This window comes from Sitodiplosis mosellana, unplaced genomic scaffold, assembly GCF_009176505.1.
Source record: "Sitodiplosis mosellana isolate CC-2019 unplaced genomic scaffold, AAFC_SMos_1.0 Smas_scaffold_6102, whole genome shotgun sequence".
Taxonomy (NCBI): domain Eukaryota; kingdom Metazoa; phylum Arthropoda; class Insecta; order Diptera; family Cecidomyiidae; genus Sitodiplosis; species Sitodiplosis mosellana.
Genome location: NW_022601343.1, coordinates 1034272 through 1057773, shown reverse-complemented (window position 1 = coordinate 1057773; position 23502 = coordinate 1034272). Strand labels below are relative to the sequence as shown.

Genomic DNA, 23502 nt, shown 5'->3' with positions numbered 1-23502 from the left:
AAACTAAAACTACCATTTTCTGTTTATTTAATACCGAAAACACCCTACTGCACATTGTATATTTTTCGATTGATCAACATAAATCTCAACTTTTCCCATTTTTCCACACACACACACACACACGCACATATATCGATACGGCCATACAGAGGAGTGGGCGAATATAGCATGATGGAAGTGTAGTTCTTAAAATTCCATAAATTATTTCATGTGATACGGGGTGTGATCCGTCCATACCACACGTTACGTGTGCATAAAACACATGTAATTCATTGGCTTTTAACAAGGTGATTACACGGCACCTGAACATTTTGAAACTTGTATAAATTAATAATTTATTTGCGTCCATCGAAGCAATTGGTTTCGCTTGGCGCACTCAATAAACAGAATTACAAATATTTATGTGATCTAGTGACATGAAAAGGAAAATATATAAAAGCGAAAAGAAAAAAAAAGACCGCAGATCGTCGCTTCGCTCCTCTTTGCGTTCTTTATTTTATTTAAAATTGAGTGTTTAAATCAATTTGATGTTCCCATCAAATTATTCATCGAAGCACTACATGGAATGTAGTTTCAATCGAAGCATACATTTCTTTATTTTATGAAAATTATTAGAATTAATATCAAGTATGTTCGATTCGGACTCTATTTTTTCTGAAGATGTTAAAATCGACGATGTCATGGTGGAATTTGTTAATTTACGTAATTCAGTCAAGAAGGGAAAAATGAAAGTTCAAGTCCCAATAAAATAAAAATTATTAATAATATTGATATTATAAATAATAAATAATCAATTATATATTGTTCGATATATTATATTGTAATCTTTAATAATGGGTTTTATGTACATTATTTCACATTGGGAATTAAAATAATGTGAATTTTTTTTTCTGAGTTATCTCAAAAGAGAATTACGTGTACATGATTTTATTTCGTTTTTGTAATTAGGCGTAATTGCTTCATTTCAAATTAGAACTTTGGATAGAAAAAAGAATTAGTTTTCGGTCCAAAAAAGTGGCCTAAAGAGTCGTAAAATTTTCTCGTGAAAAAAAAAAACAATTACAATAGCCTATATTCCATGTATACTACATTCCATGTAGTGCTAAAAAGAGAGAGAGAGTGAGCGAGTGATATAAAACAGGAAACTTGATATAAAATGAAATGTCATTAATTTCGTTGCTCCACTTTGTGCGCTTACCATCATTAATGCAATTAAAATTAGAATTTTTTTTTCAATCAATGTTCTCGCAGTCATTTGCAAAATGGCCAATCTCTGAGTGAATGAGCATTCTAAATGTATTAAATTCAATTTGTACCAATAATACTCGGGATTAAATTGAGTGTGTATGCATTTATGCAGCTTCGATTGAGGTTACATTTATTCCATTTATGAAAATAACTGCAAACTATTTATGATTTACAAAAAAAAAAATTATTCTAAAACACTCAAATGACAACCACTTTCAGTTTCAAAACATTATTGGTAACATCGAGCATGATGCGATTGAAGTGCCCTGAACGGAATGAGTAAGTGTATGTACGCTTTGCGAATCATGAAATTCGTAATAGAATGAACAGGCGCTTCGTAGCCGAGTTAAAGAGACCAATTTGTAATTAATACTTCGACATTAAATGTGATTTTTAAGCGAGTTGTCGGAAATTTATCGTTAGGGCATTATGCATTGCAGCCCCATGCAAAAATATCGTACACACACACTTCACTTAATCCCCTCGTTCCCCAAACGCTGTTGGCACTTTTTGTTGATGCTAATGTTGTTGTTGTCGTCGTTCCGCACTTAATTAATGATTTACAAATTTCGAATGCAATTTCACGATTGCATTGGGGCAGCATTGCAGCCCGTTTGAAATGAGCATTAGCAGTCAACTGTGCAACAGTGGCTTCGAAGCAATTAAACGATAATGTTGTTATTGTTGTATTTTTTTCCCTTTTTTTCCGAGAAAATAATGCATCCATTTGTGGCTCCGTTGTATTTCTGTCGAAATATTGATTTTCGGCCGAAGCCATAGAAAAATCGAAAATTAAAGCTACATAATCATAGAGTCATCAAATAAATTATTTACCATTTGCACGCCGGCATTTCGATTCGGTGTATGTGGGCACATTTTCCTTGTCGACCACATTTTCCCTGTCGACCATTCGATAATTTATTCAGTTTTATCGATTCAAACCCGATGATTCATTCTTGAAAATGCATTGAAGGAATGACATTTAGAATATTCCATTCGGTTTTCCCCAACACAACAAAGACATTCAAGTATGCGATTCGCTTTTAACATATACATCACTTATTTTCACACCACTTTACGGGATTTTAATTGGCATCTGTAATAGTGAACAACATATACTGACAGCTAACTTGGGAAAACTGTTAAGCTTTTGGTTTGAATAAAATCCACAGAATGCTTGAATTCGAAACAACAAAAAAATCAGTATGTCAGTATAAATCGATCATCACATGTATGCATTTGCAAATATATTCAAACTGGCCACTCATACTTAAGTAGACTAAGTTGATTTTTCTTTTGAACTGCATTCAAGCCCGTGAATGAAATTGCATAGAGTTGAACGAATAACACAATACAATAAATGTCATTGTTAGTCCAATGCTATACATAGCGTTTCAAAGTGAATGGAATTTGTACTAGAAAATCTGCATTCAATAAGTTGATTAATAGCTCAGTTGATAAAATCAAGCACACTGGACAAATACAAAAAAAAGAGACATGTTTGGTATGTGGACGGACAATTCATTGACGTTAATCGTCATATCATATCTCCACTTTAAATCTATTCAAAGGATTCTCCAAACGGGATTTTTCAAATTGAAATCTCATCCAGCCGTTGACAGCTTATGATGAAAAACGAAAAAAAAATTGACGTCAAGTGTATTAGATGAACAAGTCGTTTTCATGGTGCTTTTCCTTGGTTTCATCCACAGAATTTGGGTTATATTAATCTGATCTGATTCGCATTTTCCACCGACAAATGGATATTTTGATTAAAAGTCCATTGACACTGATTTTGAATCTTTCAAAATCTCTTTCGCGATTCTTCCGCTGTTCAGCTGGTTACAGCAACACCAACACATTTAGTCGAAGTCATCGAAATTGTTGCTTTCCGTTTTTTTTAGTTGCTGTCCTGGATTTCTGTTTCGGTGGATAATCAAATTTGTCCATCAAACAATACCGAGTCGAGCAAAAAAAATCAATTGCACTTTTCAAAGTATGGTAGCAAATCGTGTGAAATTGCCAGAGAGAGAGAGAGAGAGAGAGAGAGAGAGAGAGAGAGAGAGAGAGAGAGAGAACAGAGGGGGGAAGGGGGAGGGGGCAAGAGCGAACCAGTTTGAAGAGATTAAGGAATTTTATGGTTCTGTCCTTAGGCCACTTTCTTCTCGTGCAAAATTCAAATGTACCAACAGTTTTTGAATGTTGATTACTCTGGAAACGGATCGCCCTCGCACTCGCGCATTTAAAGCCAACTGTGCCATAGTGCACACAATATACATATACTACCAGCGCAGAGATAGAGAGAGAGAGAGTGGCTCTCACAAGCACATGTATGTGTATAGTGTGATACCGTATTCGTGCACTCATTGTTTTTTATAATGGTGTAATGTATCGAATCTTGAAAGTGCAGTCCGATTTCTATTCGGGTCGAACAAACGTGAATACGAGACCAGAGCACAATGCTAAAATTGGCATTCGATACACTGGACAGATAGTAAACGCTATTATTGGCTCTTTTATTTTTTTAACCAAAACTCCCTGAAAAGATAAAGTCCAAATGAAATGGTTGAACAAAAGGCGGACAAATCTATGAAATTGCGTTTGGCGATTTAATGCTGGCGATAATTTTCCTTACAATAAAATCGAATTACAACGTGCTCGATTGATCGGCGAACAAAAGCCAACAAACACACACACATATATATAAACATACATACACACACACGTACACAACCAAAGACGATATGCAAATGGGTAAACACTCAACACGCTAATACACATGAAATGCACAAAAATGGCGCAAGAAACATAATATGCGAAATGAAGGAGGGAAGAAAGAAAGAAAGAAAAAATCAACATAAACGCTCAAGTTTGCAGCTAGGCAAGATGGAATTAACTGAAACCGAGAAAAAAAAGAGTTAACATCAAGTCTCAATTCGAACCAAACCAAAACACAACCGAACGCGCACTGAACATACACATTCAACCGTGAATTCCAATTACTTGTGCCGCACTTAAAACGCCAAACCATCGCATTTTGTCAGAAGATGGAAGAAACGGAATCGAAAAAGATCGAGAGAAAAAAGAGAGCCAAAAGCAAACGAACAAAGATCGTTCAGATATGAATTTTAAATTGAAGTTTATGTGTTTGGTGAGTTTTTGTTCAACACAAAGTCATAACATAACGGAGCATTTATACAATCTTCGCCCATTGAGTCATATCTCGTGTGTAAATGTATAAGAAATGGCTTTTGTGTTGCCATTAGTATGGCATGAATCATGATCCAAACGCCAAAGAATCTTATGAGTAATCAAAGTCCAGACACACATGCATACATATACACATACACACACGAGTAAAAACATGCATATAAGCTGTCAATGCTATTCACTCCGTCTCAAAAGCACGCTTTACTTTGCTTAATCATTCATTTACTGGATTTGGCTCCTTCATTCTTCTCATTTGTAGGTTGTTTTTTTTTCTTCTCTCAAACAATCTAACGCACGACATTCACAAAACAGATCACAATACTTAAACTGTATGTCACGTTCAACAATGTTATGCTAATAAATGTGCGCTCATTATGTTTAACGTAATTATTAACAACAAAAAAACTATCGAAATGGCGCGTCGCATCTAGAGAGTCGCATAGAGTCATGATTACAAACGTATGCTTGGGGAAAAAACACTAAACTAGCGGTAATTCAGCTTGAGTGGGCAATAATCAAACACATACAGTTAATCTCAATCGAAACATAAATTATTATGAATTAAGGCCTCGAACTCACAACGAAAAAGAACGATGCAACGACTCAAACTACCATCATGGAAATATGAAATACGGTATGAAAAGAAAATATTGCCATTAGAACGTATGATAGAACGATTTTCGTTCGAGGAGTGTGCAGTATCGCTTGTGAACTTCTGCGTCGTTCATATATTGTGGAGCTGCTGTTCGATTTTTGGAATCGACTTGACATTCAACTTTAGCGGCTTAATGATCACATTTTAATGACAAAACTAGAAATGAGATAAAAATTTCAGTCGATACATATTTGTGTACTTTAAACCATTTTCATAGTCATTTTCTAAGACATCGATTTCAATTTAGAGTTTTTTTTTTTTTGGTTTTCATTTCGTGAAATGTGCCGTTGTTGGAATATGGAACGCGGTCGTGTTGTAGCGTTGTAGTGCAGCTAAAAAAACACATATCATACGTGTGGCTTAAATGATTCCGGCCACAAACGAAGTAATTATAGATGCACGATTTTACTTTTCATTTTTCATCAGTGGTGAGTGTGTTTGTGTACTTTCGATTAGATTGGAATCGATTTCTCTCTCTCTCTCTCTTCTTTCTTGGAACCATTTCAAGCAACGGACTAACAATTACGTTCACAAAGTATAAGCTCAAGTTTGTGTTCCGTTGATGAAGCCAAGGCTTTTTCTTCATGAGTTTTAATGCATGTGATTGGCGATTACGCTGTGCGTGCTCCGATCCAACCTAATTTCAAATGAAACAAATCAATAGCTAAAATTCACTTCTAACAATGAATATGTATATCAGCCAATGTTTGGCATAGCCAACACGAATCATCTTCATCATCAGGGAAAAAAAAGCGACTAAGCGAATCGTTCACAATTTGAAACAAAAAAAAATATACGAAAAACTTATTCCCTTTCTATCAAGGATTGATACTCACTCGTACAAGCAATAAATTTCGATGAAATGGTTACTTTTTCTTCGGTTCGCATAAAATACTACTTATTCCAATTCGTATCCAAAAAGATTTGTAACATATTTGCGTTAAAGTTTCGTTTCGCAAAGGGAAACTAGTTCTTCTTTGGTGGAAGACCTTGTGGAACACCACAAAGATTTATTACAAATAAACTTTCCTTCTTCATTGGAACTTTATTGATTTTATATATATATATAAGTTCAAGAAGAAGTACAAGCAAAAGTACACAACGTTTAGAAATTCAATTGATAAACGCACTCTGTGCTACTAGCCACATGGCATTTCTTATTTAGTGTGCACTGTGCACAAACAAATGCACACACATGCAAATTGCACAAAGAGATAAACATTTTTAATCAATGCTGTCGAGCCCGCATGTATTCCATAACGAAAATATCTTGGTGCAGAGTTGAGATTTTCGGAAGATTGTCATCGTCGCACACGCACACACACACACACACACACACACACAAACAAGCTCAGTTACGGTAGCCAAAGAGCAATTATCTACTTACTTAACGATGTCAAAGCCTTAAAGTAAATGGTGTTGCATGGTATTTGGCTTAAAAATGTGTGACTTGAGTACATTGGCTCATTGCAATTTCCAAGATGTGATCCGCTTGCATAAAGCATGAAATTTATACGATGCCTCTTTTGCATTCGTCCATATTGGTTTCGCTTTTTCTCGCTTTTTTGCCTGCTTGCTTTCTTATTCTTCAGCTCCTCTCTTTTCTCTTTCCCGCTCACGCTCGCTTCTCTTCGGCCGATTGTTGCTCGTGACAAACAAAAGTGAGATATGAACTGAGCGCACTAGCGCTACTTTCATGAAAATGCGAACAGATAGAAAGAAAGAGAGAAAGAGAAAAAAAACGCACACAGTAAAATTATGGCGAATACGAACAAGAAGAAAGGGAAAAAAACGATTTAGAAAAGGGTAATCACACAATAGGATCAAAAATCGAACAAATCATAATTGAGTGCATAAGCGGTGTAGGGCTGGAGAACGATAGACCAACTCTCTTGCACAAAGAATCGAATGCAATTCAGCTGCAACAACATTTCGATAGTGTGAAAATAATACGAGCTCGAAAACATTCCGCATGTATTTAAGCATATGAGGCAGATTAACGCGTATCGGTATGCATCGCATAAATTGTAGTGGTAGCGAGCGAAAAGTGAAGAGAGAAAGAGAGAGTGAATGAGACATACCAGGCCATTCTGTGGATGCGTGGCTCGTGTGAAATGTGAACCATTATCGGCTGCAGCAACAGTTGGTTCGAAAATCTAAACACAAATAATGTCGATGGAGTAAAATTATTATTATACATTGTGACATAGCCAGAGCTAGAATCATGAACGTGTCCATTTGCGTTAACTGAACAGCAACAACAGCAGCAGCAGCAGCAGCAGCAGCAGTGGAAGTTGTAACAACAAAAACAGCAGCAGCCGCAGCCACTCGGTTGCATCTACATTTTGAAATATATGTGTCGCTTTCGGTGTGGATATATAGTTATGAATACGGCACACAATATGCTGTGTGTTGGTTTTCTGATGCTTGTCAATGCTTCGCTTTACATCAATGTAATTGCAACATGAATGCACTCATTTCAAAATCTCGAATGACACAATCAACTCATGTGCCTTCGTAAATCCGCTTAATTTCTGCCATCTGAATCCATTTTGACGCGATTTACATGTATCCCATATATAACATGGATATACACAAATTATTATGCTTAAAGATTCAAAATGTAATTGAATTGACAAAAATACAGGGAAAAAAACGAGCGAAATTCGGAGAGAGAGAGACATTGCAATAAGTTTGGAAGCATTCCAGACAGTGCCTTTTTTCACTCCTCTGGCGCCCTTGTACAAATTTTATATGTGCGCCCCTAGAAATGATCTATTATTTCAATTTTTGAGCCTGCGGCGCTCCAGGGTCGCCATTGTTCATTGCACAACTTCGTTTCAGGGTAGAAAAGTTTCTGCGCGAGAGCGCCAAAAGTGCTTGGGCGCTCATGTAGAAAAGAAAATTTTTCAGCAAAATTTCATAATCAAAGCGAGCAGAAGAGGCGCTGCAGCGCTCTATGCAAACGATTTAAATTGGGCGCAAGCGTCCAAAGTGCGTAACAATTTGGAAGCTCACGAATGGGCTTGTGTTTCAGCACCCGAAACACTAACGCCCTCAGGTCCTATGCGCCCTCGTGCATTGCACGACCTCGCACATAGGAAAAAAAGGCCCTGATTCCAGAATCATTGAAAATCCGCTCATTTCAGCATATATTAAAATATTGCAATTTGCAATTTGCAAAATGCCGAACATTCACGCATACACAGCACGTTAATGCTTCCATGAACCGTGTCACATAATAAAATGCCAAATAAGTACAAATTGAATCAAACAAAATGTTCATTCGATATTACGTTGCATATGAAGACAAAGTACAGTACGGTATAAACAAAAGACGGAAAGGCACAATTACACACTCAAGAGAGGCACGATCCGAATTTACGTTCTGTAATTATGTGCATACAAACCGGGTGTACCGATTCTCTTTTCAATAAACAAAAAAAAACAACAACAACAACAAAACAAACATATTCGTAGTTCCAGCGTTGCCATTTACCATCCACAAAAATAATCGTCATCAGTTAAACAGCACAGTGTCAAATGTTGTGTGTACGCGTGTTTTTCTTCTTCTAAATGGAACTAACTCCACTCATTAACATTGTTGCATTTTCGATTTTTCGTTATTGTCATGTTCGTCGTTGCGTTTTTATTCTCCACAAAAATTAATTTTGCATAATTAACGCAAAAACGCATAGCATTCAGTGTTGTTTGGCGCAAGCCAAGCGCAATGTTTCAACATCATGCATTACATTAATACAGAACTGATTCTTTATGCAGACTGAAATCGAAATGGCAATTCTAAATTTGATTGAATTCTATTTGCGGGCTAAGCGCTGCGTTTTTTTCCCTACGGATCAACACAGTCATTATCATATACTTATACATATATACAAGCATTTATATATATATATATATATATATATATATATATATATATATTGAGAAGCGCATTCCATTTGAATTTGGACGAAGTTCAAGAGTTGTTTGTGTGTGTGTGTTTTTTTCCCTGCTGCTGCTGTTTCCGCCTCATTCTTCTTTGTCATTTCCAATTTCGTTTGGTATTTGTATTCGTATCATGAATATTTGAGGACAACGCCTCGAAAATTCTTTGAAATTCTTTCCCAATGTTGAATTTCTTCGTCAATGTTGTCGAATGTTATTTCACAGTATTCGAATGCAACTTAATTACGTTTGCATTTGCCGAGACAAAATCAATCGACAAGTTGGTAGAATGCATCGCGCGCGCAACAGAGAGACACATCTCTACTTTATATACGTAGAAGAAAATGCGCGCACACACACACACACACACACAGACACAGACACAGACACAGACACAGACACAGAGAAAGAGAGTGAGAGAGAGATAGAGGCGAGAACATTGATGAGATTATAAAGTAGCATCGCAGCGAAACATCCTCTATTACAAATGCAAATGACATGAACATTTGCAATTTCACATGTTCAACACAATGGATTGTTTACGCTCAGAATGCATGCAAAAATGGTCTGTGTCGTGATCGTTATCGCTTCGATGTTGATATTACTACTGCTCTGTCATTCTGTCACCGTCACCGTCACCATTGCTACCGTACATTTCAACACAGCTCGGACCAAAAATCAAAGTAGAACTTTTGTGAATCATGCAGAAAGAACGCGCTTCAATTTTTTGCTTCGTTTTTCTCCCTCTCTCTCTCTCTCTCTCTCTCTCTCTCCCTCTCTATTTTTCTCTCTCATAGAGAGTCTTTCTTCTTTCCTTTCGTTAGTTTCTGTACGTAACGCAACTGATTAATGACTTACTTCGATTCGAACACTTTGTTTCGTTCTCGCAAAATGCGAGAAACGCACGTTTTTCTTGATGAAAAATGCGGCCTGCAAAGTCCAATGTATGGCGGTTTAATGGACTCGGTTCCGATTTCACATTTTAAATAGTAATTTATTCTTGACGGTCAATTTGGTTTCCACGTTCGGGTTTTGTGTTGTTGTTATTTTTTTTAAGTTTCGTTTGTCTCTCCCCCTCTCTCGCGCATCGCGGCGTGATCTTGATAGTTCTGGCTGGTGGCAGCCGATGTGCCTTACATTGTAATATCTTTACGCTGGCGTGTTGTTTTTACGACCGTTTAATGTCTTTCTTTCTTCTTTTTCATTTTATTATTCTTTCTTTTGGCGTTTTCTGTGTGTGCTCAAGAGATTCCCATGCGTACATGAACGCACACACAACAAAATATTTTTGAGTTCTTGGGATCTGAATTACGCGCGAGCTCTCATTCTTTCTCTTCCTCCGATTTATTTGACTATTTTTTTTGTCTCGAATTTTTTTTAGTACGTGTTAACTACAAACAAAAAAGTAAACTGCACACTTGTGAGACGTTTTACACAATGCCAAAGTACGAATATTACTATTATGACGAAAATAATAAGTCTAACAAGCACTGTTCAAAATAACAAAATGTCATTACGGTGTTCTAAATGAATTACGCGATGTTTTTTTCAAATGCCGTTTCTTTTTCTCTTCATCCCATCTGTTGGGTCGATGAAATGGGAGCAACTGAATCGCCAAGAGCAATAGTAAAGTCGTGAACTTTTGCGATTTTTTTTTGACAACATGGCATAAATTTTCTTTTAAATAACCACTTTCATCGGTTTGTATACGGCAATGATTTGAACGGAGCAATCACTTCCGAAAGCTAAACTGGTAATTTGGGCTCCTATTTGCTGGTCAGTAACTGTGATCTTTGCCAAGAAATGCCAGCCAAGAAATTAGGACATGTTTTGTTTGCAAAAACTCTGGTAATTCATTCGAAAATCGCAGTGGTCCGAATAAAAGAGTCAAATATTAAAAATAAATTGAATACAAATCGTACATTTTTCCCCCCATGAATATAAATTAGATGTGGTGAGAAAAAAAAGAAAACATACGTAGAAATGTCGACATTAATTAACGCAGAACAAAACCGAGATTTGAATCGGCTGATGAGATTCTCGCAGCGATTTGCCCATGTACTTCAAGCGATCGTTCGTTCTATTTCAGTGAAATTCGACGGGCTTTTTTTTCGTTTTTCTTTCGTCACTCAATTTCTTTATTACTTCCATTTGTAATGTGTATTATATTCGTAACGCTGTCGACAGCCATTGATGATGATAATAATAATGGGCACTATAATAGTCGTATAATCGTCGTCATAGCTTAAATGCCAAAATCTAAATCGAAAAAGGAAAAAAGAAATCATACAACAAAAACACATAATAATCACTTCAATGCTCCGTTCCGTTATTTCCACTTCCATTGATATAATGAGCCGTTGAAAAATGCTCATTGTTTCCGTAATCGCGAAAATGGCCAACGCTCTTTTTTCCACTATTTTTTTTTGCTGTTGAAATGATTTTGTGTTGTGCTGAAACGGACGGTAAAAAAGAGAGAAAACAACTGATTCGATTTGAGTCGTTGAAATAGTCATAATCGTATGCCGTTAGTAGAAAGAGAGGGAGAGAGCTCGAAATTGAGTCACTCTAGCGTTCGGCATCCATTTATTTAAAGTGTGAATAAAGAAATGATTTGGAAACATCCAAAAGGTCCCGTGTGTAAATGAGTGGGGCGTACGCGTGACACAGAAAGAGACAGAGTCAGAGACAGAAACTGTAAAGTGTGGTAGAGTGGTGAAGCAAAAGAAAAAAATTGACTGAGTCATCAGGGTATCCAACAATTGAATCATACCGTTCTGATGATTTTTGTTGTATTTTATATTCTCGGACTTATCCTTTCGTTTGCTTGATCGCTCCCTCGCTCGCTTGCTCGCTCGTTCGTTCGTTACTTTCCTCGTTTTGGCACAAATTAATTCTCTTTTTTTCTCTTGCGTTTCGTTTTTTTTTCTCTCCATTTTCAAGTCATAAAAATAAATGTGCATTGAAAGCAAGAGATTACGTTCATAGTGCTTTGTCCGACACGCCACACATCTCTCTTAGTCAGTCTCGTTGTTGAATGAGCCGAAATAATTTCTTGGTGAAATATTTATTTCAAATTTTATTGCCATAGTCGAATGGAGTGAAACATCAAATGAAGAATATAAAGCATACGATTTTTTTTCTCAAGAAAAGCAAAGAAGCAAACCGTATCGTGGCAAAAACATTTACAGAATTGCAGCGTTATCGAACATCGGCTGATTTATTGGTTCGGTTCGTTTCGTTTTGGCTTGTTTCTTCTGCAATCGCTCGTTCGCTCTCTGCGTGCAATGCAATTTGAAGCATGAATGAGGCGGCGTTGAGTTACACAGAAAAATGGTGTGTTGCATTTGAGGAGCGTGAGTGCGCATTTGCTCTAAATTAAGTTGAAAAAGTACATTATCGCCCATTTTATTTGTTTAACGATGATTCTGAACAGTGAACAGTGAACACACTTTCGTATTGCACAACAAGATGTTTGAAACGTGCAGAGAACAATGCTACGAAAATACGTTGTTGCTGCACTGCTATCAGTAACTTGGCATAGCGTAGTGGAAATCAATTCAGAAGAAGCATTGCCTCAAAATTGTGCCAAATCTCCACCGATACATCCATTGTTCCATTCCGAACAGGCTTGTGACGCAATCATTGACCGACCACAAATTCACTCTTCTAATTTCCATATGACCTATTATTATTTGTTATCGCACATCAATTGAAAATCGTTGGTGCTACAATCGGATTTTCCATCCAAAAAGTAAACCGAAAACGGTCCATTCAATTGGAATTGATAACACACACATAATGCGTGTCAATTTTCTTTCTTTTATTCATACATTCTTCTTTTCTTTTATTTGCTCATTAGGTGTACGTAACAGTTCGAGCAACGGACAATGGACGACCAGCACTGGACGATGTGTGCACTTTCAAAATCACCATCGAAGACATCAACGATAATCCGCCCGTATTCGATAAAGTGAAATATGAGCAATCAATCCCGGCCGATTTGCCGGTGAACAAAGTTGTCATGCCGATCACGTCGTACGATTTCGATGACGGCGAAAATAGCATCATCAAGTATGAACTGTTGGCGGAAAAAGACTATCAGTACTTTCGCATCGATGAAAACAATGGATTGATTTATCTGTCGCGACCCATCGACCGCAGACCGGGTCAATACTACAATTTAATTGTACGCGCATCAAACATTGTGCCCGATCATCCGCAAGATGCTCAAACCGATGTACGCATCAAAGTCATTGAATCGCACAAAAAGCCACCGATTTTTTTGGACGTACCCAATCAACCAATCTATTTGCAAGAGAATTTCACCGATTACAGCAAAAGTTTGGTCACAGTGCGTGCAATGTCAAATGTACCGGAGAAATCGGGAGTCATTTTCGAATTGATCACCGGCCGTACGGAACAAACGAATAGCAAAAAAACATTCGTTTTTAATCAAAGCGATGACACCGCAACTATTTCACTCGGAAAATCGCTCGACTTCGAAGCCATCACCGAATACACGCTGACAATGAGCGTTCGCAATACATGGGATTCGAGCGCTGAAGTTATCATCAAAATCAAAGTCGAAGATGTCAACGATAATATTCCATACTTTACGGAAGTGACGAGCGGTTCGATTTTGGAAAATGAACCACCTGGTACACCAGTGATGCAGGTGCGAGCATTCGATATGGATGGCACATCGGCAAATAATATCGTATCATTTGAATTGGCCGACAATACGGAATTTTTTACCATCGATTCCGTCACCGGTAACATCACCGCGCTCACCACATTCGATCGAGAAGAACGCGACTATTACAATGTGAAAGTGATTGCCACCGATAATTCACCGTCCAGTCTCTATAACACCGGACAACACAACAAAGGTCAACAAGTGTTTCGCATTGAAATCGCCGATAAAAACGATCATAAACCGAAGTTCGAAAGCACCGAATATACGGTGAGCAATTTGCGTGAAGATGCTAATCAAAATTTCAAAGTGATCGAAGTGAAAGCGGTGGACGAAGATGACGCATCGCAAATATTCTACTCCATTGTCACCGGCAACATTGGCAATGCATTCAAAATTGATGGCGTCACTGGTGTGATCACTGTCAATTCCACGCTGGACTATGAGAATATCACCGATTATTCGTTGCATGTGCGTGCCTACGATGGTATTTATGACGATTATGCAAACGTTAAAATTTCAATTGAGAATATCAACGACAATCCGCCGGTGTTCATGCAGGAAAAATACAGCACAACGATCGATGAAGAGAAAGTCGTTGAGGGATGCATTTTGAATATTGAAGCTTTCGATCCGGATATCAAAGATAGAACAGCTCCACAATACATCAAATACTATATCGTAAAGGAAGAGCAACAGCCGTTGCTAGCAATTGACACCAATGGTTGTTTGCGAACATTGAAACCGCTCGACCGTGATGCACCTGATGGCCATAAGCATTGGCAAATTGTCATCGCTGCCGTCGATGAAGATGGAAAGGGTCTGAGGAAGGCAACCGAAGTCATTATCACATTAAATGATATCAACGATAATGCACCGTTCCTCACGAATCGAATGCCCGTCATTTGGGACGAAAATCAACAGGCTGGCAACATTGTCACACTCACCGCCGATGACTACGATGAACCGAAAAATGGCGCTCCATTTTCCTATGCCATTGATGCGGATGCGGACGAAGATATTCGGCTTAAATTCGATGTGACTAACGATAATTTAGTGGCATTAGATGTTTATGATCGTGAACAACAAAAGGAGTACTTCATTCCGATTATGATTAGCGATTCCGGATTTCCACGCATGAGAAATGTTAGCATTTTACATTTGATCATTGGAGACGTTAATGACAATCCAATGCGTGAGGGACAGAGCAAAATATTCGTATACAATTACAAGGGAGAGGCACCAGACACGGAAATTGGTCGTGTTTATGTTGAAGATCCCGATGACTGGGACTTGCCCGACAAAATGTTCGAATGGAAAGACGATATGCCCGATCATCGCTTCGAATTAAGAGATGGTATGATCACTTTGCGAGAAGGAACACCAGCCGGTGAATATGAGCTATTTTTCAAAGTGACCGAAGAAAGTCTTAACGTGCCCAAACACAGTGTCGAGGCCAAAGTGACTGTTACCGTTAAAGAGATTCCAGAAGAAGCGGTTGACAAAAGTGGTTCAGTTCGTCTGTATGGAATCACGGCTGAGGAATTTATCAAACCAAAACGTCAGGCCAACGGCAACGAAATCAGCTTGAAAGATCAATTCAGAAACAGTTTGGCGCGCATTCTGAACGCATCGATCGAAAATGTTGACGTTTTCACTGTACTCAAAAATGATAACGCATCGGTTTTGGATGTACGATTCTCGGCGCATGGCAGTCCATACTACGAAGCTGAACGTCTGAATGGAAAAGTTTTGTTGCATCAACACGCGCTGGAAAAAGAGCTTGGCATCAAAATTTTGATGGTTAACATTGATGAATGTCTGATCGAGCGTAGCAAATGCCAAGCGGCCTGCACAAATGTCCTACATAAATCAAGCGTTCCGTTGCTCGTGTACACCAACACCACATCGTTCGTAGGCGTGAATGCATTCATACAGGCAGAGTGTACGTGCAGTGCGCCCGCACGGCCTGTTTGCTTGAATGGTGGAACGTTGCTAAGCGATTTCTGTGTGTGTCCGGAAGGTTTTGAGGGGCCGCATTGTGAGATAATCAACGTTGGTTTCAGTGGCAACGGCTACGCCATGTATCCATCGATCAATCCGTGTGACTCCATGAAAATAACGCTCGACGTCATTCCAAACATAGACCATGGATTAATCATGTACATCGGACCCATTAATTACAATCCATTGTTGCCAGTGTCCGACTTTCTGTCGCTCGAGCTCATCAAAGGCTATCCAGTCCTGAATGTCGACTATGGTACGGGAACAGCGCACGTTGAGCACAAGCACATCAAATTCATTCCGGGCAAACTGCATCAAATCGAAATTGTATTGCAGAAGACCAGCATCGAAATGACGGTTGACAATTGCAAAATGTCATCGTGCATGACACTGGGAGCACCAGTTGGACCAAATGAATTTTTGAATGTAAATGCACCGCTACAATTGGGCGGTTCCGCTACTGATCTCAACACTCTGGCAATGCGTTTCAATTGGTCGCATGTGCCGACGACCAAAGGCTATCACGGATGCATTAAGAATTTAACAGTCGATGGCCGCACATACAACATCGGTACGCCGAGTTTGTCAAAGAATGCCGATCCAGGATGTCAACGCTCCGTTGCGGTGGCCGTGTCATTTGGCATTAACACCAACTTTTTGATTGCCATTCTCGTATGCTTGGCCATTTTGCTAGTATTGTTCCTGGCCGTGGTTGTGCACAAACGCCATCACGATGGATGGCATGAAAAAGATATGGATGACATTCGCGAAACAATCATCAATTACGAGGATGAGGGTGGCGGCGAACGCGACACCGACTATGATTTGAATGTATTGCGATCGCCACCGATCTACGAAGACAAATCGTTTGTCAAAGATCATATGCTGCGACAAGAGCCGCACGAAGTGCCCGACATCGGTGGCTTTTTGGTTGATAAAAAAGACACATGTGACAAAGACACAGACGCACATCCACTCGACGATGTTCGTCATTATGCGTACGAAGGTGATGGCAATAGTTCGCGCAGCAGCCTATCCAGTTTAGCATCATGTACAGATGATGGTGATTTGAGATTCGATTATCTGTCGAATTTCGGGCCAAGGTTCCGAAAATTGGCCGACATGTACGGTGAAGAGCCGTCCGACGTTGATTCAAATGTTGACGACGAGGATTGGAGAATATGATCGTATCCAATGTACGTGTATGCACGTTACTAGAAACACAAATAAAAGAAATAAACACAAAAAATCGACAAACAAAATATTCGAAATCTAGCAACAATTTAAGAACGAAAACAATTGCATGTGTTAACAAAAACGAAGAAAATGCAAGCAACAAAATCGAGAAAAATTCAGTATAAGGAGCCAATCATCAGTGTGACAACAAAGCGGAGAAATGAAAAGAACATCGAACAACAGCGTCCCAATACCGAATTAGATTGAAGTAAAATGTCGAACAAAAAACAAGCATGAAAACAAACAGCAGATAATAAAATAATCTACGTTAAAACATAAGGAACTCAATCATATAAGTAGTCGCATCGCCAAAGACTTCATTAACTGACAAGTAAGTACTTACGTTTGAATCATATTTACTATAACATTGTAATATTGCTCAGTTTGAATTGTAGTTTCTTATTTCGAAATGGATGATAATGCCCTTGCTCTTGTTGTATTTTTGTTCGTTGTTGTTCAAACCGTGAATTAGGCATTCCCACTTCATATTACACTTCATATTACGTATATATAAAATATCAATTTTTCATATGAAAGAAAATATACTCATGTGTGTCTGACTGACTGTTGGTTTTCTCGATTATGCTACTCGCGTTTTTTTTTTTATTCACATATATATGAGAATGTTGCTTCAACTCGATCTAACCTAACCAGAAGAGATGGATTGAATCCCGCTGACTTATTACTTGAAAAGATTATTATCTCTGCTGTTGCTTGGGACGAGCACAGCATGCAGTACATTTCCAAAAGCCGTCTAAGCCAACACATTAATTTCAATTATCTATATTTTCGATTTTATTCAACTTCACTACTCTCCATCTCTCTCGCGTTCATTAAATTCAATTAAATCACTGTTGTTAAATAGGAAAAAAATAAAAACCAACAACTCGCGCATTCATACCCATCCAACACAATACGCGCCATGAGTAACAAATATTTCGAATCAAACGGGGAGAAAATAATATTTGATTAAACATCAAAATGGTAGCTCGGGCTCAATGCCGACCGCAATTACTCTTTCAAAACAAGCTGTTGATCAAGAGGGAGAAATCAAGTAGACCATCGCACAAAAATCACAATAAATTTCCAAATAATCCATTACGTACGTCATTTTTATTGAAATTAATTGATTAATTCGAAAGAATACGTAGCCAGCGAATCAGAGAATGAAAAAGGGAGAGAGAGGGAGAGATAGCGAGGCAGAGGATGCAATGCGTGCAATAACTTATAAATTTTTAATGTGGAAAATATAATAATTCAGGGGAATGCAGGCGACTATAGTCTATGTATACATTTTTCCCGTCGAATGAACCATCAACATTTAATGAGGCTAACAATGCACTTTTGATCGGCATCACATCAAATTCGTTTTTGATGATCAGTTTATCTTCGTTGATGAACGCAAGCTGAATAAAATCGAAAAAAAAGTATATCTTTCCATGTGAAAAATGATCAAAATGAGAAAGAAATATAAGAGAGAGAGAGAGAGAGAGAGAGAGAGAGACCAGGAGAGACAGAGAGAGTTACAAGGCGTTTTGATTCATTCGCAGTGTGTTATTTGTTGTCTCTGGAATGAGTCGAGAAATCAACTGTCTAAATAAATTCATCATTGATTGACAGACCCGTAGCTCATGCGTTCCATCCACAATCGAATTGAATCAGCATTAACAAAGGACTACTTTTTTTTACTCTTCTATTTCTTTTGCTCTCTTTATTTTGATGTCAAATGCATTTGCATACTTTCCTATTTAGATTTGAAATTCTTTTGGCTTTACAAATGAAAAAATGGAAAAAACGATGAAGAAGAAGAAGAAGATGAAACAACGCAAATCAGAATGAATGCTTGAAAATTGCCTGAGACGATGCACTTGGAATCATTGGTGCTGTCACTTGCAATGATTCCAATTTTATCTGCACACAAAGGCAATAACCCAACAATCGAGCCCATTCGAATGAAAACACACAACGGGAAGCATAAATAGTCATCAAACAAACAGTTTTCGGGGTATTTTACTTAAAGTAGTCGATTGAGCAATAATAAAGTCATTTCAAATTGATCGCCCTTATCAGAGCCCGTATCAATCAGATACATTTAACCAAACGATAAAAGCGGTAAAATCAAATAAATAATCGGTACAACCTCATATACAGATTGTAAAATGAAATCAATTTTCCTCGTAAGCATTGTGATCTGACGAAGAACTTGATTCAAAACATTTTATATACCGACCGCTCTGGGCTGGAATTCTAAGTCATTCCACCAAAATCATTCGGAATTATTTTTTTTCGTACATAAGACCATATTGGAGTGAAAGAGAGAGATTCCACTATTTTTCAGCGTTCCACCGGAATTATTTCTCACACATTCCACTCTTCCTTGAGTTATCGGAATAATTCCGGTGGAATGCTGAAAAATAGTGGAATCTCTCTCTTTCACTCCAATATGGCTTATGTACGAAAAAAAATAATTCCGAACGATTTTGGTGGAATGACTTAGAATTCCACCCCTGGCATCTGAAGATTTCTTTTTTTGCTTTTCTTCTTTTTCGTTTGTATAGACTCTCTCTTTGTGATTCAGTAAAGTGCTTATAATTATAATTATTAATCAGTTAAGTGCTGCACGATTCGTGCATAATTTGATCGGGTGTATTCCCGTGTCGGGCCGATGATAATATTTGTACAGTTACGACATAGGAAATACGGAATGGATTTTTTGGCTGGTAAAATTCATTTTTTTTCTCCAGCAATGGTTGCAAATGCATTTTCTTTGTTTGAATTGTGAGCAAACCGAACATAGAAGCCGGCAAAGCAGTCATAGGAAATAAAACAACAGCTATACCTGCCTGTTCTCGAACCAAGCATTGTACAAAATTAATCGTCGAGTATTCAAGGACTCTTGAAATAAGGCTAAATTATTGTTAAAGCAAAGCATTCTAACTTGTTTGTTTTTTTCTTCCTTCTTTACGCTTCTCAACGGTTCTCGAGTATATAGTGGATTCGTATTGTTGTTATGCAAGTGCAGAGAGGAAGACACGCGCAAAATAGTTTAAAAAAATTTGAAACAACAAAACGGAAAAGATGTGGCACGAATTCAAAAGAGAGAGAAAGAGAGGGAGACGGGAAACGAATAACGAAATTGTTTATCTCCCAAAATTTGAATGTGAACTTAAATTATATTTTCTTTCATTTATTAGTATCATAATCGTCATGGCGTCATGGGGAGGGGATGAGAGGTGAAGCAATGCAAAAACATTGGCTAATTGCATGCTTTTAACTCTCTTTACGGTTTTTGCCGTGTATAGAAAGTTTATCGTCTGAAATAATAATTCGCCTGCAAAACGCTTCTAATGCGGAGACGCACACACATATGAGTAACATCGCTTTTGTTGTCGTTGTAAACCAGTTGAAACTTCGTGCCGAAACTTTGATAGAACTGTGATTGTGTTTAGCCTTTTGGCTTGAGACTGCATCGACTGCATGCAATGCACTTGCAATCATCTCGTTTATGCAATAAACCTATTTGAGTGAAGAAGTGGATATGGTATTCTTGAGCCAGAAATTATTTTCTCGGTTTGTGTTTAGTGGTTTATCTTCGCCAATATGTTTGTTCGCATTTTGCTCTTGCATCAATATTCAGTCATGTCTTCTTTTTTTGGTTTCAACGTTAGCATTTACGCAAAATTCACATGAGTTTATGTTGTATGTTTCATGTGTTCTATATTTAAACGGAGTTCTCTCATTTCAATAACGAAAATCAAATTAAAACGATCGACCAAAAGGTGCACCAACAGGCTTTAACAGCATGATTCCAGCATTTCCCATTCCCATGAAAATCCATCCATACTTCGAAATTGTTTTCTGAACTCAACCGCTCTCTCTCTTCCTCTCCCTTTCTATTCGAATTTGCGAACAAATCTTCTGCATCTAAATACTTTTAAGCTGTTCCGAAATTGGCAGTCGTTTGTCGTTTGAATATGCAACGCAAACTTTAGTCCAAATATCGTTTGTTTATTTTTTATATGGCAGTTGTTGCTGCCATTTTACATGTAAGCCCTTGCGACTGACATGGAAACAAAGCGACACAGTCGAAAAATAAAACTGAATGAACACAAAAAACGAAGTCCTATTCAGATTTGCTAAACACAAACAACAGCAATAATGTGAAAAAGAATGGAGTAAATCAAAGAAAAGCCATGTTTTAGTGTTTGTTTCCTGTGTACAGTTGCGTTTCGCCATGCTCACGTCAATTCTGAATTGAAATAACCATAATTGCTACAATATTATATCGTCAATGGTTCTGTGAGCTACGAATGATGGCAACATAAGCAAACAAATAAATCAAGGAAATTAAAATCCGGCGACGAAAGTAGTTTTAGTGTGTGTTTGTGTGACTTGCAAACGATATTTTCCATTTTCGGCACTGAAGTTATGAACGACGACGACAACAAGAGCGACCAAAACATGCACCACTATATCAAGGTGTATCTATCCTGTTTGGTTCGGCCAAACCCACCAGCAAAATGATCACAGCATTGCTGCATATGGAAGTCGCGCGCGCGATACACTCAAACAACACCACACAATCAATTGTGTTGTGGTACAGGGAACAAGGAACAAAATAGACGAGATGTGTAAAGTGGATAGAGCTAGAGAGCTAGAAAGAGAGAGAGAGAGAGAGAGAGAGAGAGAGAGAGAAAGAGAAGCTAACCGAACGTACGATGAAAAAAACACACACACACACAAAAACTATGAAAACATGTTCGCTGCTACTGTTGTTCAAATGCGGTTGTTGTTCACTTGCGCGGCTTATTTAACGTGTTTTACGCTTACCACATGTATGCACTGCTGTTAGCCCCACGACTTCATCGCAATTTGTCAGTGTTCAACCATTTATATTTCTATTTTCCACTGCTTCTCTCTTTTTTGTTGCTGTTGTTATTGCTGTTGCTGTTGTTATAGTTTAGCATCGTTCTCCATTCGTATTGCATGGGTCTTGAATACATCCCAAACTGTCTTCTACAAATTTTCCATCTATTTGGCTCACAGAATGCTACACTTTTGTCTTCTAGTTCATTGGTTCGTACATTGAAATAATCGCTTGCTCAAATAATTTTTTTTCCGTCGTTTCTCGGGCAAAAGAAGCAAATAACGCTTAAAAGCCAAACGGCAAACGAAGCTAAATTACAGACGAAGTAGAGAAGGGAAAAAATTGTAATAAATTTAAAACACGACGAAATCGCACAACAGAAAACGGAAAAAAGCGGCCAAACGAGCATGTGTTATAATGTCAATAGACACAAACATATTTTTTTCCTTTCTCGATTTGAAGGAACAAACAAAACAGATCATCATAATAGTTGATTACATTACACACTTGAACATGTTTTTTTTTCTCGTCCCCATCCATGTAGAGAATTGGATTTTGTTGCTAGAAAATTTGTTTTTTTATTATTATTATTTTTTTTAAACACGATTTTAAGTCAAACGATTTGGTTTTTTTTCAGGTCGAACTCAATGCGCGGTAATAATCATTTGTTGCTTGACCACAATTACTAATTTTCCAAAGAAAAGAATTCAACGCCAATTGTTTTTTATTGTGAAAAAAAAGAACAAAAAGTCTTCGTTGCACGAAATATTGGACAAATTTTTTTCTTCATTTCATTTATGCTAATATACCTTTAAAAAACAAATGTCATTCAGCCGGTTAAGTGACTGTCGAAATCGAAACTATTGAAAAATGGATTAAGAGGGAGAATGATGGAAGCGCCAGAATGAACTCAATTCAACAAACACTCTCCATGTCAAAGCGGTTAATTCTATTTTCTTCTTTTTTTTCCATCGTCTTCTTTTTGAAAATGGAGAGAGTGGACGTAAATTTTTCAGCATAAATTCACAGTGAAAAATTGATGACAGACAAAAGTCAATTTACATTTAAGTAAGAGAACAAAAAAAACAAACTATGTGGGTCAAAAGAAGACCGATGAGATAATTTCCTTTAGCCATTAATACACGTGTACATTACTACATTATATCGCATTTAGATCATAGGTCATGAAAAAATTTAAATAAGAAGCTCTTTTAGACACATTTCCAATGCTGAGATAACGATTTATTTACAAAGCAAAAAAGACTTAATTTTACGCCTAAAAATGTATTATCGAATCAATGATGGAATATTAAAGGTTCTTTAAGTTCAAAATTTTTTCAATTTTTTTTTCCTTCAGTTTTTTTCTAAGTACTTTTTTTTCCTATAGAATTGGCTTTATCTATAACAAGACAAGAAATGGTGGGTAATGAAACATAAAAATGATTCAATTGATACAAAATTAATTTCAATGTGGCATTGTTTGAATAGACGGGTGAAACAAACGGTGATAAATCCTAGACGCATGTCACGACGTTTTATTCAAACATTTCAAATTGACTTTCGCTAAACGCATCGCTCCCATAAAACACTGAGCCAATTTCATTTCTGCGAAAGATATAACGTATACACAACTTTCGCTCT

The 23502-nt window shown here is 37.6% G+C and overlaps 1 protein-coding gene across 1 annotated transcript in view; it reads left to right on the top strand.

Moving 5' to 3' along the window:
* The window catches only part of LOC129573589 (DE-cadherin), a 36488-nt gene extending 13295 nt beyond the window's left edge, over positions 1-23193 (top strand). Inside the window, exons 3-4 of the mRNA XM_055454270.1 lie at positions 12921-17325; positions 22499-23193. Coding sequence (XP_055310245.1) covers positions 12921-16943 — 4023 coding nt within the window. The 3' untranslated portion in view covers positions 16944-17325; positions 22499-23193. The remainder of the gene's footprint in view (positions 1-12920; positions 17326-22498) is intronic.
* Positions 23194-23502: the final 309 nt, after the last annotated feature.